We start from the raw sequence: 17,497 nt of genomic DNA, 5'->3' as shown, positions 1-17,497 counted from the left end.
GGTGAGTCCTGACCGGCCCTCAGCAGGACCCGGACCGAGAAGCAGTTTCCGTGGGCTCCTAGTCCTGGGCCAGGGTAGTTCCGGGAACCGGAACTCGGCTGCTCCGTGCTCGGTGTAAGCTCCGATAAGAGTAGGCTCCAAGAAGCAGGCCCCGCGGGCTCAGTTCCGGGAGCCGGAATTCGGCCGCTTAGTGCTTGGTGTATGCTCTGATAGGAGCAGGGTCCAAGAAGCAGCCTCCGCAGGCTCCCCAGCCCTGGGCCAGGGCGGTTCCGGGAGCCAGAACTCGGCCGCCCCGCGCTCGGTGTTCGCTCCGATAAGATCAGGTTCTAAGAAGCCCCCAGGCACTGAACCCTAGCAATCTGTCTGCAAGCCGCAGGCAAATGGCAGCCTGAAATTACCTGTTCTATGGCTGAATGAGCTGCGGTCAGTCGAAAACAGGGATGGTGACGTCAGCTTTCCAACATGGTGGCTGCTGGCCTCCTCTGTGGTCTGACCAGTGTGGAGAACCGAGATGGACCGCTTCCTTCCCCCATGTCAAACCCAGAATTCAGCCCTGAGTACGGTGCTTGCACGGCTGGCAGAAACTGCAGCACTGTATTCCTGCGTCGCTATCTCCTCGTTTCCCAGCGCTCGCTGCAGAAAAGATAACTTTAATGTGTGTTTATTATGCTTTAGATTCTAATAGTTTTAATAAAGTAAATCTACTTTTAGAAGAAAATGTATTGATGACTTCTTTTTAGTAGTTACTTTGCCTCATTGCCTTTTTGAATTTAAAAGCATATTAGCTTTATTTTAGCTTCTAGTTATCTTAAGGATAAAGAGGTTTATTTGCATATTAATAAAAAAATGTGTTTGTGCCAGGAAATAGATTTGCCTGGAATCAACTTGTAAATGAAATTGCTAATTTTGCAAAATGTTAAGTAGACAAGTATTTCATTTCATAATGAATATCATGTAGATTTTTAAAAAATATTTATTTTTTGGTTTTAGGTGGACACAATATCTTTATTTTTATGTGGTGCTAAGGATTGAACCCAGTGCCTCGCACATGCTAGGCAAGCACTCTACCTCTGGGCAACAACCCCAGCCCCAAATATCATGTACATTTCCCAGAACACTAAGGTATCATATTAAGGCATGTTATAGCACCTTCAAAATAAATTTGAATTTTAGTAAATGCCAGAATAGGGGCTGGGGAAATAGCTCAGTTGGTAGAGTGCTTGCCTAGCATGCACAAAGCCCTGGGTTCAATCCCCAGCACCACCAAAAAAAAAAAAAAAAAAAAAAAGAATGTAAATGCCAGGATACTCCCAATAAGATTTCATATTTCATACATTTTGTAATTATTTTTGTCAGCTGTTTTTAAAATAATTATCACATGCATGACATCTGTATGCTTGAAGTATGTAAAAAGTAGCTAACATTTTTCAAAAATTGTGATGGAATACTAGGTTTGAAGGGTGAATATACATGATAATATTGATTGTCTTCATAAAGTTTGTCTTCTGGGTGTTCATTTAAACAGCAACAACAAAATACGTTAGAAAGTTTTAATACATTTTATGGATTGATGTTGTTTATAATCTGAAAATCATTCAAGTACCCTGTCTAGTAAACTAGCAAAACTGTTACTGATCTCTGTACCTCTGGCTGAAATGTACCAAGCACTCAGCAAATGTTTGGTAAAAAAATTTAATTTTTTACCAAAGTTTAAAAAGAAGTTACTTAAGTTATTACTAGGGTTTTGGCTTAATTATTTTGCCCACCACTTTTGGAGTGGCATTGTCACATCATGTAATTTGAGTTGATGGTAAAATATGGTCAGACAGTTTTAATTGTTTTAAAAAGTGGCATTATTTTTTATATGGTAAAAATAAAATGGTGGAATCTTTTACTCTAATTATTATTACCAATTCAATTCTGTACTCAAACCATCCTACATACTCATTTTTTTTTTATTTTACAAAAGTTCAAATCTATAGAAAGATGGAAAACTAGCACAATTGACATTCTTACATGCTTTACTTTGATTCACCAATTTTTGACATCTTGCCATGGCAATATTTTGAAAATTGTACATAGCATGATATTTTTCCTTTGCATGCTAAAGTACTTATTACAAAGAATAAGGGTAATTGTCTATATGACTAGCACCATTATCAAACACAATAAAGCTAACATTTATTCAGTAGTATCATCTAATAGGCCATACTGAAATTTCTTTGTATCTGAAATGTCTTATAGACTAACTTTTGTCAGTATAAGATTCATTGAGATTCACCATATATTTCATTGTTGAGCCTCTTCAATAATTTTGTTTATTTTTCATAATATTGACTATTCTGAGGGAAATTTATATCATTTGTCACATGAAATGTCATACATTCTGGATTTGTCTATGGCCCCATGATTAGATTATAACAGTTTCCTTGGCACGAAAACCATATAGGTAATGATCTTATTTTTTATTGCTTCACATCAAGTGATATTAATGTCAGGTTGTTTTATTATTGGTTTTATTAAATTTGAACTTGTTATGGTGGAGTCTACTAGCTCTCCATTCATTAACTGTTCATAAAGATGAACTTATTTGGTTTTTAGATTAAAAAAATGTGAATTGCCAATATTGTTTTTTATTTTTATTTTTTATTTGTTTTACTTAGTTACACATGACAGTACAATGATATTGCCTGTTCCTTAACTCGGAGTTCTCTATTATAAACAATAGCATCAATATTCAGATTTTCTTTACCATGTTATCATGAGACATATTAAAGTTAATTTCTGGTGAATTTTCAGGGAGTTTTGGTGGGTGCAATGGGATTAAAGTCAAGAATGTGTGATTGGAACTTTTGTATATGTCTACAGAGCTTTTTTTACAGTGCCGTTAAGAGTAATGTAGCAAATCTTTGTTGCTTTTCATGTCTCAGACATTGTGATTAATACTTACAGAGGTGATCTCTTTTAATCCTGTTAATTCATCTGTAAAATGGGAATAATAACATCTTTGTCACATGGTTATCATGAGGATCAAAATAGATGCTATTCATATATACCCAGATCTGTCTTTCTATATGTGTGAAGCAGAGCTTATTGTATTAACTACTGTTTTTATTATTTCTATCACAGTTAAGACAGACTGTAACATTATTCACTTATAGAGCAATTCAGTTTTATTCATTCAACATTCAAGTATTAGTACCCAGAATTATTTTTGTCATTTATTTTCTTCTTAAAAATTCTCCCTTCCCTGCACTATTCTTAAGAGTGTACACATTTATACACACATACACGCACTAAAGTTTAGATGGCTGTGTCTTTTATTTAACATGTGTACAGTATTTAAAAGTTATTTTTAGGCAGATGATTTTAAAGGTTGTATTATTTGAATTTTTTTCAGTGCTGCGGGTGGAGAAATTTTTAACCTGTGTTTACCTGAGCTGGCTGAAATGGTCTCTGAAAATGATGTTATCAGACTCATTAAACAAATACTTGAAGGAGTTTATTATCTACATCAGAATAATATCGTACACCTTGATTTAAAGGTAAGGTAAAGTGATTTAAAGGAATGCAAAGTCTGTGTTCCTTTGTTGCTTTTGATGTGTAGAATTTTTAAGTTGTTTTGATCAGAAACAAGTCACATTTAGCCTATGCTGTGTGCATTCTTTGCCTACCTACATGCTACATGGACCTGATTTTGTATTGGCAAGCAGGAGAAGACTGTACATGTGAGCAGCTAATCACTGAGCTCTTAAAATGCATCATTCTTATGTTATAATCCTACAGTCATTCTACTCTATCCCTCTCTTAGAGCCATACCCTGGACCTTTTCTTAATTTATGAAACTGTCCACCTCTGAAATACTCAATTCTGTTCTCTGTCTCTGAAAATATATTCTTAATAATCCTCATTCCTTTGTTCCCATTATGCTCATTCAGTTTTCTCTTGAGGTTTTCAATCTTTTGACTCTTTCCAGATCATTTAGGTTCCTCTTGTAAGCCCTGAAACTTAAGTTTTTCATGTTGTCCTTTTTCTTCCTTTCCTCCATAGTCATCCAAGGACCTGAAAGTCTATCAATCTCTTAGTTTCCAAACATTGGACTCTTCTCTACAATCTCCCTGCATGATTCTTTGACTTCCACTACCACTTTATAATAATAATAACAATCCCCAGATCTTGGCCTATAGTGCAGGCCTATCTCCTAATTTCCAAATCCCCCCTTTTAAACTGCAATTTGGATACACATGTGAATGTCCCATAGAAACTTTAAAATGTCCATATCTCACACTGGACTTGTCATCTTCCCTTTCTCTTACCCTTTTTAAAAAATAAATATAAAAATAAAAAAAGCTCTTCTCTATTGGGTACCCCTGTGGAGGGGGAGCAGTTTTGACCATCTAATATCCCTACCATTTCCACTACTGATGAGATATAGGAAAAGAGGAAACATAATAAATACCAGGATACTCAGGCTCCCATGAGCTTCCTATTATTAGATTTATTTTTTCCCCTGCTAAAGACAAACCAAGTATATTACATAGCATCATACAGCACTTGAAGTCATGGATGCCATATAAGCTTGACTTTATATACCATAAAGCCCAAGATTGACAACAACTAATTACTCTTACTTTTTCTCCTATGTTGGTATCTTTGATTTAATAATAAACATGAGGTTTTCCCAGAGTTAAAACACTATGATGATTGTACAGACTTTAGGAAAAGTACCTCTACATATATATAGATTTTGCTGGTAGCAGAAAATTTTGTCATAAGTCATAATTCTACAATAGTAAAGTTGAGTCACGTGGTCCCAGGAGGCAATAGATGAAGTAAGTGTACCATGAATCTTATTCTCTAAGCTTCAAACCTGGGAACAATCAGACCCAGCTCATCCAGAACCATCAGACTACCTTGAACTACCTTCTCCTAGAAATGTGTGCATGTTCATTCTTTCATGCCTTCTTTTGTGCTATTCTCCAAGCACCTTCTTGCCTGGCACACTCATGCTTATACTTTTAAAACTTAACTTAAACATCATCTCTCTTACATAGCCTTCTTGGACTTTTTTATGGGCAGTATTAGGTATCTTGCCTTATTATTGAGTACTCTGTCTCATAATCAATGTATCAATCTAACTTTCCTTCATACTGAAAAACCTTTTTGAGTACAGTTTTTTACTTTATTCATCATTGAATGTATAGTTCTTCTTAAATAGTAATTCAGTATGTTTTGATGAATGACTCAATGAAATACCTAATAGCTAAGCAATACATTTCACTTGATATGTCTTCAATCTGAGATTAATATTCTTTTATTATACATTATTTATCATTTTTGTTGTGCTTTACTTAGCCACAGAATATATTATTGAGCAGCATATACCCTCTTGGGGACATCAAAATTGTAGATTTTGGAATGTCTAGAAAAATCGGGAATGCATGTGAACTTCGGGAGATCATGGGAACACCAGAATACTTAGGTAAGAATTTTCTTTTTCCTACACCTTTCAAATTTATTAAGTAAATGATACCTCTCTAAAGTTGTATTTTAGAGCATCTAATCCCAGGATTCATTAGGTTCAAGTCTTTTTTTTTTTCTATTATTTATATATGACAGCGGAATGCAATGCAATTCTTATTACACATATAGAACACAATTTTTCATACCTCTGGTTGTATACAAAGTATATTCACACCAATTTGTGTCTTCATACATGTACTTTGGATAATAATGATCATCACCTTCCATTATCATTAATAAATACACTGAAACTTGGTTGTGACACATTTAAATGAACTGTACTAAATATAGGGTTATTAAAACATTCACAGGATATTGACTAAGTGTAAAATTTAATGTTTATGTATAAAGACTTTGTTTGCAAGGAAAAAAGAAATGAGTAAGAGGGGAGTTAGGGAAAAGGAGAAGGGCTTTATTAGCAAGAATGTTAGGCTTTAGAAAACAGTTTTGTTTTGGAGAAGTATAGAGAATTTATTTTGCTCCTTTTTTCTTTTTTTTGAGGGGAAGAGAGCTGGAAATTAAGTGCAAATTAGGTTTTTGATAGGTTAAAAGGGATATTTAATCTACTTAAAAATCTGTCGTATCCAAGAAGCATAATTTGCTCATAATGTCATTATAAATGCATATGATCATATTTATCCTGAAAAGATAAATTTAAATCAGTCTAATAAAATGATGAAATTAATTTTTAACAGTAATAAAACTAAAACTTTATTAAAGATTCTAGTTTCTCACATTTTATTTCTTCATAATTGCTTTTTCTGACATTAATCTTAATGAAACCTTGGTTTTTTTAACTACATAGCTTCCAGTTATTCCCAAGAATATTGTTAACACTTTGAACCATCTGGTCTTGGGCTGGGAATATAGCTCAGCTGACAGAGTGCTTGCCTTGAATGCACAAGGCCCTGGGTTCAATCCCCAGCACCAAAAAAAAACTCCCCCAAATGAACCATCTGGTCTTACAATTTGCTCAACATTAGCTATGTTTAAATGTATAATCACAGAATAGCTAAATTCCTGATGATCTTATATCACTCAGATTTTCAAAATTAAATACAGTTCTAATTTAGTATAGTATAAAGTAATTTTTGTACCTCTTACTTAATTTTTTTAAATTTTCATTAGTTCTTTTTATTTATACATGACAGTAGAATCCATCTTGATAAAATTATACAAGCATGGAATATATTTTATTTTTATGTTGTAAAATTTGTTGATATTAAATTTGACTTTTCTTTTCTCTTAGCACCAGAAATCCTGAACTACGATCCCATTACCACAGCAACAGATATGTGGTAAGATTCTGCTCATTACCTAAATGCCCTCATTGAAAGTTGGGTAATGTGTATTCCTGGGTTCTCTGATCCCAAGGATAAATAATAAGGGTTTTTGTCTAGAAGATTTTATTCAAGTATCATTATTACGCCACAGGAGAATATTTACTTGTCTGTCCTTTTGAGATAACACTTAAACTCTGAGCCAAAGGTACAGAAATAAATAGGAAAAATCCTTTAGGGGATGAAGACTCTGGATAATCCACAGTGCAGAGCTACATGTTTTGTAATAGAGGTAGAATGCTCAGAAAGCCTGGATGAAGCAACAGACAAAGTAGTCTTAGGTTCCACCTAACAATGGGAAACATTTCATCTTGGTCTAGAAGAATTAGGTAGAGGTGTTTACCAAGAAAAAGATGAGGTCAGATGCACACACAAGTTTGGTTTTATGAGTGTACATTGATAGGGAATTGGGAGTTTTTGTGGCAAGCACAGAGAGAACATGATGGGGATTAGAACCAGGGGACTTCAGCAGGAGACTGATCTCATAGGCCAAGTGGAAGAGTTTAGACTTATGCCCTGTGTTCTCTGAACTGCTTATGAGTTTGCCAAGGAAAAAAGATTCTGTTGTTAAATAAGTTTGTGAAACCTGTACTGTATTGTCTATTTCTGGCTCTTGAGCACCAGCCTTTTCATTAATATATTTATAACTTTGAAAAGTTTTGTGGTAAAGATATTTACCTGTCCAACTCTGTGCTTTGACAAACTTAGAGACAGTATGTACACAGAACCCCTGCAAAGATCATTACTGTGTCATTGCACACCATTTAGAACTACTGCAGCAGCTTTGTGTCTCTGAAACAGATGTATTCGTTGAAGGGGATATTGTGGACATCATGATATATTTTAAGTACATTGTTTGTGTTATTGTAACACATGTGCATGAACTCTCTTTGTGTGAGGCAAACTTTGAGGTAACTAGTTATTTTAGTTTTAATAATATAGGAATTTCTAAAAGCAATTTGAGTCTCTAGTTTATATTTAAGGACAGGAATTTATATAACATTGATAGTACTTTATGTAAATATTTAAAAATTAACATACATTTTTAATTTCCTCCTCTCATTTTTTAGGAATATTGGTATAATAGCATACATGTTGTTAACTCATACATCACCATTTGTGGGAGAAGATAATCAGGAAACATATCTTAATATTTCTCAAGTTAATGTAGATTATTCAGAAGAAATTTTTTCATCAGTTTCACAGCTGGCCACAGACTTTATCCAAGGCCTTCTAGTAAAAAATCCAGAGTAAGTAATAATATTAATTTGTTTAATTACTATTACAAAGTAAATAATATGTGTTCATTAAGAAAGATACATTTTAAAGTTATATAAAATTAGAAGTATGCTGAAGTTTCAGGTAAAATGGGGAGAGAGATGATATGAAAGATCATTAAATAATAAATATATAACTTTAGATAAGAAAGTACAATAGGAAATTTAGAATGAAAAGATTTGGGTTATTTCTCAGCCAACTATTAATCCTTGAAAATAATAGAAAGTTTACAGTACATATGGCTGATTATTATAAGACTTTATTGTGAATGATTTGTAGTTAAATAATTACAGTTTTATGTAACAAGAACAAATTACTGATTGTCAAATCTTGAAGGATCAGATGTTTGAACAGCCTTGTAACTGTGGATCAGGCCTCCTATCATTGGCAACTTCAAGGCACAAAAAGGAAAAGCGGACCTTTTCTTTATCCAGAATCAGCCTATTTACTTAAAATGGCCTGACTACATGGTATAAAAATTGTGACATAGTGCATTATGCTGGCATCCTGATTTCTTTCTGTTAGTCTTTTATCTCTGTCAGTTATGCATCTTCTGGAGGACTCCGTTTCCTTATCTGTTAAAAGAGAGAAAAACAAAAACTCATTGATTTCTTAATTATTTTATTAGGTTAATTCAAATCCAAATAATTCTTACTGGCTATATTATAGACTTGAATGATTATTTAATAGGAATTGTAATAATACTGTGCAGTTATAAACAATTTTTGTTTCTCAAACTTTTTAATATTCTAAAGTTTCTATGATGAGCACATTAACTTTACTATAATCAGACAAAAATTACACAGAAAAACAAAAGACTATATAGCATATACCAACTGGTATTTGTGTTAAGCTTAGAGTTATGTTTATATAAAGATGGGTGTTTTCCCTTCTTTTACAACTGTAGTATTTGACCAGATTACTTTCATATAGAAGCAAAATTTGAAAATTTAAAGTGTTAGATAAATATGATTGAAGACTAGACCTTGTTTTCAAGTTTTAGTGTTATTTTTTAAGAATGCAAAATAATGGAGAATATGTTACTTATTAATGTTTTCCTCCAAAGGGCTTGTAAACCTAGAAATTTTATAATTTTTACTAAATTTTATTTGTTAAGCTAACATATTATTTCAAGCCTTTTGACTAGATTTTTATCTATAAGTTCCATGATAAGTTGAATTTTCAGTACATGTCAAGTTTAAAAAATGCAGTTTTCCTGCTTTCAGCAATCACAACTAGGGGAACACTTTTATATATAAACTGAATCTGCACATGAGCAGATATCAGGCTTGGAGGTGATGAGGAAATACAAAGGCTAAATAGTTCCTTGATTATTTTTGTTTTTGTTGTTCACTTCTCATTCTCATTCTTTATCTTTTATCATTTACCTAGATAATGAGGCAAGTATTTTCTTCAGTAAAGGAAATTTCAAATTAAGTGTAATTTCCATTATGTTTTTGTCAATGCAGACCAGAATCAAGATTTTCAATTAGAGAAAGTAATGGGTTAGCCATTAATTTTTTTTTCATGTGAATTGTGGTTCCAAGAAGAGATTCACTAGAAAAAAAGTAGTTCATGGGCTCAGGATATCTTTCTGGTAGAGTACTTAAACAGATACAAATCCCCAGCACAGGAAAAAAAAAAAGACATATAAAAGATATATTTGTGTGTATGATCTAATATGTATATGATCTCTCTCTCTATATATATATATATGTACACATTTATGATCAAATAAAGAATAAAAATAGTTCTAAAAGTAAACCATGAAAGTGATATTTTTTAAAAACTTGGATTTTTTGGATAATCTTGGAGAAGATATAGGTAGGATTGCATATTAAGGTCATTTAAAGGGCAGTTAAATCCATCTTTTAAAATATAAAGACCCAATAACTTGGGGCTGGGGTTGTAGCTCCGTGGTAGAGTATTTACCTAGCATGTGCGAAGTCCTGGGTTTGATTCTCAGTACCATATATAAATAAATAAAATAAAGGTCCATTGACAATAAATAAATAAATAAATAAAAAGACCCAATAACTTTATCAGTAATTTATTCACAGGAAGTAATCAGAGAAATTCCCCCAATTTTTTTTCAGTGTTCATTGCTGCATTAATTATAGTTAAGTCTGGAAGTATTGATGGAGATCTGATTAAATAAATTATGGCATATCCATATGAAAGAGTGATAAATAATATGGCTGTTAATATGTTAACTCTGTACTGATATAGAAAAATGTGCTTGAATCACACTACTGAGTGGGTGAACAAGGAAATTGCAAAAATATATAGTGTAGGAACATGTGTTTGTGTGTATGTGTATGGGTGTATGATGTGAACTCCAAAGGGCTTGGACATCCCTATCTTGATAATTGCAGCCCTCATGGCCTTTCACTGCTCACTGCCTGCGGCTTCCTTCAGCAGGTGCTCTGCATTCCTGGCATCTCTAATTTCTTGAGTTCTCCATTGTGGCTCTGGCTTCACTCTCAGAGCTTTACTATGAAATCATCCTGTCAGGAACTGCTTGCATGTATTGTGACCCTGCCACAAACAACCTGGCCTCTCAGGCTTTCCTTTGAAATTTTGATAGATGCATCCACAATTCCACAACTCTGGAATTCTGCATGCCTGAAAAACCACATTATATGGATGACGCCAGGGTTTGCCTCCAGCAAGAAATGTACTGGGACCTGCTTAGACCATGTGTGTAGTGGTCTCCAGTGTCTAGATATCTGAACATGGGGAAAGCAATCCCAGATAAACAATTCCTGAGGAGTCCCCATGCAAATTGAATACCTTGAGGAGCTCTTATCAAGGAAAGTCTTTGAAACATGTTTACACTTATCCATCTTTGAGCCTGTAAGGGAGGAGGGGTCTTAACTGATTCCTGAGATGCTCTCAAGGCATATTTCCTGTTGTCCCAGTTCAAGGTACTTGGCTTATTTTTAAGGGTTCTAATCTCTTTAACAACTACACCCTCCTTGTCTGGAACTTTTCTTATACTTCCTTTTTGGCTAAACTGCAAGTTTGCCAAATTTTTATACTCTGCTCTTCGTGCCCTTTTTTTTTCTCACTGTAAATCTGACTAAAAGCAGTCTATACTACCTGTGCCACTCCCTGAGTGCTGTGCAACCATGAAAATTTCTATATCAGATTAATTAGTCTTCTAACACTAAACTCATCCTGACACAGTTTCAGGCCATAGACAAAATGTAGATAAGTTCTTTGCCAGAATATAATATGAGTTGCCTCTAGTTCACTTTGCAGTAGAGTCTTCATGTCCATCTGAAACCTTTATCAGCACAGTCTTTACTATTTACATTCATGTTAGTAATTTTGATTTTGATCCCTTCATCAGAATTCGTCCTTTAGGCTCTTCTTAGAGCATCCTAGACTTTCTCTAGCCTATTTCTCCAAACGTCTAAATTCCTCCAATTTTACAAGCCAGTATCAAAGGTTCTAGACCACATCATCATGGATAGTCACAAGCAATAGCCCAACTTCTCAGTATCAATTTTTTGTTTAGTTCTCATTTTTTTTTTTTTTTTTGGTGGGGGAGGGGGGCGTGCTGGGGATTGAACTCTACCAACTGAGCTATACCCCTAGCCCCTCATTCTGCTGTTTTGACAAAATATTCAAGATAATCAACTATTGAGAGGAAAGGTATATTTTGGCTCATCATTTCAGAGGTTTCAGCCCATGGACGGTTGGATCCACAGTTTTTGGTCTGTGACAAAACAGAGTCATGGCAGAAGAACATGTGGTTGGAGCAAACTGTTCACCTCATGATGGCCAGGAAACCAAGAGAGAGGGAGGAAGGGCCAGGGTCCCTTTATGTTACTCAAGGCACACTCCCAATGACCTAACTTCCTTTCACTCACCTCCCAAAGCTTTCACTACCTTCTGATAGCACTGCAGGCTGATGGCCAAGCTTTTAACACATAGGCCTCTTGGGCAGACATTTAAGATCTAAACTACAGCATGTATCATTTTTAAGTTAGGAGAATTTAGGCAAAATCCAAGCCTCTTGATATACTTATTCCCTAATCTATTAAATAGTGTAAATAATACCTATTTCTTAGTTTCTTGTGATTATTAGATAATATATTGAAAACATTAATATAACACCTGGCATATAACTAGGCATTCAATAAATGTTAGCTACTATTATCATTATTATTCTCTACTATTTGGATTTTATAGTATTATATGTTATCTTCATAATCATTTATAACTGTCTATAATCTGTCAAACTAAAGACCTTTTCAACTTGATTTTAGTGCTTAATTTCCCCTTGATGCTTTCTTTCAAAGGAAAAGACCAACAGCAGAATCCTGCCTTTCTCATTCTTGGCTACAGCAGTGGGACTTTGGAAGCTTGTTTCACCCTGAAGAAACTTCTAGCTCCTCTCAAATTCAGGATCATCCAGTAAGGTCCTCTGAAGATAAGACTTCTAAATCTTCTTGTAATGGAACCTGTGGTAATCGGGAAGACAAAGAGAATATTCCAGAGGATAGCAGCATGGTTTCCAAAAGATTTCGCTTTGATGACTCTTTGCCCAATCCCCATGAACTTGTTCCAGATTTACTCTGTTAGCACTTTTCTCTTTGACTCATTTGGATTGACTTTGAAATTTGAAATCAACTCCATTGTGAGATGTGCTTTGTAGCTTCATATATGACTGTTTATATTGTAAATTATCTTTGGCATAGTAGAATTTAGGGAAGTGTTTTAAAGGTCTAGTTGCTTGCATAATATCATTTGTTCCACTGAGATAACTCCACAGAGAAGGAAATATTTAAATACATGACAAAATAAAATTTTACATGTGAGTTCACATGGTAATGAAAAGTTCAAGTTCAAGTGAACTTAAAAATATTTTACATATCAGGAAAAAAAATTCTGTGCTATATTATGATTGCTGTAAACTGAACAAAAAAAATGAATGCTTTGGAATTTAATAGGTTCTCTCTTAAGATGAGTTCTATACCATAATTCTATTGACATAATTTCTTTAGGAAAACAGTGTAAAGTTAAGCCAAAGTATATTCTTTATAGATGCTTCAGAGATGTTTTACAATAAAATGCTTTTCAATTATGAATATTTTGAAACTACATACAATTTCAATTATATATGATCTGCTGTGTGAAAGAGGTTCTTTAACCAGAGCAAAAAGGAAGTTAAAAGAATGATATCCTCTGCAAGTCAGAGCAAAGAGTAATAACATGGCTTTATTTTTTAACTCAAACGACTTTTGCCCACTCTCAGGATATTTCAGATCTAATAAGGTCTGGAAGATGGAGGATGCATAGTATGCAAGTGTAGTGGTTCTTCATCCTCTAGAATACAAGAGACTTAGGAAAAATTGAACATGCTCTATTTTTAGTCAAATGTATTCATCAATTAAGTGTAGAAGAAAATGTTGGCAGATCCAGGCAGCTTACTGAAATTTTGATGTCTCCTAAATACAAGTCCATCATTCAGTGCTTTAGAAGTATATGTAAAAAATACCATGACATCAGCAGAACTATTAGCACAATGCCAAGGTCAGCATGAGAACATCAAATTCTCCTAAAGTTCTTGTGTGAAATTCCTAGTAATTAAGGAGACTCTTGGGGGAGGCCTAAGGCCACCAAGAGAATGGCCTATAACTATGGTATTTTGCTGGGAGCAATGTGGGCAAGTCTAGGGAAAGCAGAACGTTTGGTCAATGGCCAGAAACTGTTTAGTTCTAATAGTGGGAGGTGATTTATTCATTTTAGAGTAATCTTTGATGAGTTTTTCTGTCTGATGACCATTAAAATATCTATTATAGCATCATGTTAAAATAACTGGTCTCATGGCCATATTACTTTATCAAACTGTATATTGACAAAACAAACAACCTCATATTTCCCCATGTAGTCAGATATTACTATAATGATTTAAATTCCTGAAATTTTGATAGATTCCAAATTCCTTAGATGACTTTAAACTATTTTTTAATGACCATCAACTTATTTTATTTGACTAACTGGTGAATTACTTTAACATCCACAGCATTTTTTTTTTCAATACTGAGGATTGAAATTGGGTGCTCAACCACTGAGCCACATCCCCAGACCTCTTTTTAATTTTATATTTTATTTAGAGATAGGGTATCTCTGAGTTGCTAAGTGCCTAAGCCTCTTAAGCCACTGGGATTACGGGTGTGGGTCACTGCACCTGGCTCATCCACAGCATTTTAAAAGGAAAATTTCTCTCTACTTTGTTGTGTGTATGTATGTATATGCATATGTGTATATGTATAGGTGTGTGTATATATGTATAGATAGATAAAATATAGTCTCTAAGCAACTTCTCTTAACCATTCTTTGCTCTGGTATATTGTGCTGAACTCAGGTGCTACAAGAGCTCCCTTTTTATAAATAATCAATATACATATAAATTCTTTAAAAAGTAGTTTGTTGGTTCAATAAACTAGATGCCGCAGATGCTTAAATTGAGCTTTCATATATCTGAAACTTACGAGTTGTTTTTAAATGTTGAGTGCCCCCCCCCCGCCTTTTTTTTTGCCTTCAGTATTAAGGCAATGTGAGTAAAGCTTAGTAAAGTCATTGAGAATGAGGGAATGATTACTTTTCCAAAACACCAAATTATATTTTAAAAATTTTAGAATAATTATGCTATACCAAAAAAATAAAAACAAAGAAATGTTGAGTTTTGAATTATAAGCTACTTCTTTAAAAATCGTTTTATACAGGCTTTCTTTTTCTCTGAGGAATATTAAAATAGTTTAAGTTTCCTTTTAGTTAATAAAATATTAAGAGTTGTAAATTTCCATAATGTTTTTGTAACATTGTTTTATTGTAAAAAAGCAACTGCTTGTTGCACAAAGAATATAAAAAGAATCTTTTGATGAAGATAATTTAAATATTTTCACTGATTAAATGGTGAAAATCAATCTTTCAAGAGAATTTATTAGCAAATGACTCGGTTTTTATTCTTTTTCTCCCAAGATAAAAAAAAAAAGTCTATAAAAAGAAAATGAGATTTATTTTCCTAAAGTAGGAATCTAGAGAGCACCTCTGAGTAAGTAGGTGTCAGTAACACTGAAAACACATCTGAAAAAAACTGTTAAATTGTGATGGTCTTATAAAATTATTTGCTTTTTGAGGAGGATCCCTGGATAGGTGGGATTTTGAAATAAATGGTGTATAGATGACAATTACAATTGTCCTTTTACTGTTAGTTGACCTAACTGAGCAGTGAAATTATAATGACACTTTTAATAAAGGAAGGTAGTACCTGTTCTCCAGTCTGTAATGAGATAAGGTGATTGTGCCGGAATATAAATCAACTTTTGTTTCTATTATTATGAAAAAAACAAAAAAACAAAAAACTCAACCAGTGTGACTAGTGATGCAGTTGATTTTCATTCTGGCACAAGCTCTTTTTTTCATTTTGGATGGGTGACAAACAGTTCAAGGCCATACTTCAAATAGCCTTGCTCTTAATAGCATTTATAAGTTGATATTTTATAACTGTTTACATTTTTTCTGTTTATTTTTGTTTTTGTGGTACTGGGGATTGAGCCCAGAGCCTTGCATATGCTAGGTAAGCGCTTTACCACTTATTTTTAAATTTTCAGTTTGATAACTGATTTGGAATTGTGTTCTTAATTGTTGTGTAAACAATTATACTTTAATTTCGAGTTACATTAAAATTATCTGACTTCTAATTGGGAGAATTATTATTAGCTTATAATTTTATAAAAGTATCTTAAAGAACAGTAATTGTAAATTTCATACAAATTGTTATGCCCTGCCATCTTCACTTTCATTAAATAATCATATTGCTTAAAGCATATAAACAGACATCATGAATATTGTAAGAAAAGTCACAGAACTGTTTATTGTCAACTTAATGATTCTTCTGGTTAAAAATTAAAAAGCACTTTTTTTTTTAACATTTGTGGTTGTCCTTTGTTTAAAAGCATTTTTAAATTTTGTATTCCTAAAGTCTTGCCTGAATGTTCCAGCCTTTGACCCAGGCTATTTATTATTAAGTTCTGTCCTTTGGAAAGACCTCATAAATTTGAAAATAAGCAGGTATCTATTCTCTGGTAATAATGGATACTTTTTTAAAAAATGTCAAGGAATGGCAATGTGGTATATGTTGCACAAGATTTTTTACCTGGTTGTGGACTAAGTTAGAGTTAATTCCCATTATTCATGGTAGGTATGTTCTATAAAGTTTCACTTGGTGAATACTGAAGCATCACTCTGGGAAATGTAGAGGTTCCTGCAAATCTCTGTTCATAACATTTTTAAGAGCTGATCAACACATAACCTTATTTTCTGTTTCAGTCTAAAGACACTGTGTAATATATAATATCGGTTCATTAACACTGAACTCAGGGCCATTGACACTACAGCTCATGAAGCTTACCTAACATTTTTTTTCTCTATAAGGCACATCACAGCCTTCTTGTATGTAGGAACATTACACAGCACTTCATCACTATCCTTTGGGGCCACTTTGGTAAACAGTGAAATTACCAAAAAAGGCATAAAAATGGGGAAAAAGGCACTAAAAAGACTGAAAGGACATTTATTGTATGCCAGCTAAAGCAAGGCAGAATGTCACCTTGCTCAACCTCTGCTGAGAATGTTTTGTTGGATGAACTTTACCACTATAGTATGTCTGCAAGTGAAGGTGACTACACCATGAGTGTTTCTTTTGGAGTAATAAATTTCAGTGAGTGGGTGAATATGAGGCTCAACTGTATGTAATAAATTCACCATGTAAGGGGTATGAAGTGTGATGAGAGTAATGGGATACAGACTTTGACAATGGAATCTTCAGGAGGAAGAAATTTATATATGTTGGAACTTAAATGCACTTTGTTTTTTCAAGTTCTGTAGTTTATTTTCTTATTCTGGTACACAAGTATTCCAAAGTTTTCTTCCTGGGCACTGAACATATCTGAATTATAAATATCCTGAAATGTGAAACACCTCTTAGGTAAATAGATCATGTTCTCTCTTATATCACCACCACACTTCTTGGCTCTGTTTCCTCCCTTAGTTAATACAGTGATACCACTTTTCACAAGTGGGAATCTCTAAAATTTTTATTGCCTTACTGTACCCCTTCCATTGATGTTTATCACTCATACACACTTACTATAATTTGTAGTCATGTCTTGATTCCTACTGGTACATAATCTTTGATCTAGAGCTAGATTATCTAGATCATCTACAAAGAGACCAGAAAATGTCTTTTGTAGAGGGCCAGTTAATAAATGTTTTAGGCTTTGCAAGCTAGACAGTTTTTTTTTTTTTTTTTTTTTTTTTTTTTTTTTTTTTTTTTTTTT

General features: G+C 33.6%; 1 protein-coding gene across 2 annotated transcripts in view; it reads left to right on the top strand.

Moving 5' to 3' along the window:
* Positions 1-16,084, top strand: part of Stk17b (serine/threonine kinase 17b) — a 36,758-nt gene extending 20,674 nt beyond the window's left edge. For both annotated transcript variants that reach the window (XM_015481176.2, XM_015481175.2), the window contains exons 4-8: positions 3,401-3,545; positions 5,356-5,482; positions 6,773-6,821; positions 7,934-8,113; positions 12,452-16,084. In XM_015481176.2, the coding sequence (XP_015336662.1) occupies positions 3,401-3,545; positions 5,356-5,482; positions 6,773-6,821; positions 7,934-8,113; positions 12,452-12,734 (784 nt within the window). In that variant the 3' untranslated portion in view covers positions 12,735-16,084. The remainder of the gene's footprint in view (positions 1-3,400; positions 3,546-5,355; positions 5,483-6,772; positions 6,822-7,933; positions 8,114-12,451) is intronic.
* The last annotated feature ends 1,413 nt before the right edge of the window (positions 16,085-17,497 follow it).

This window comes from Marmota marmota, unplaced genomic scaffold, assembly GCF_001458135.2.
Source record: "Marmota marmota marmota unplaced genomic scaffold, marMar, whole genome shotgun sequence".
NCBI lineage: Eukaryota > Metazoa > Chordata > Mammalia > Rodentia > Sciuridae > Marmota > Marmota marmota.
Note: the sequence above shows the minus strand (reverse complement) of the source record. Positions and strands in the feature narration are given on the sequence as shown.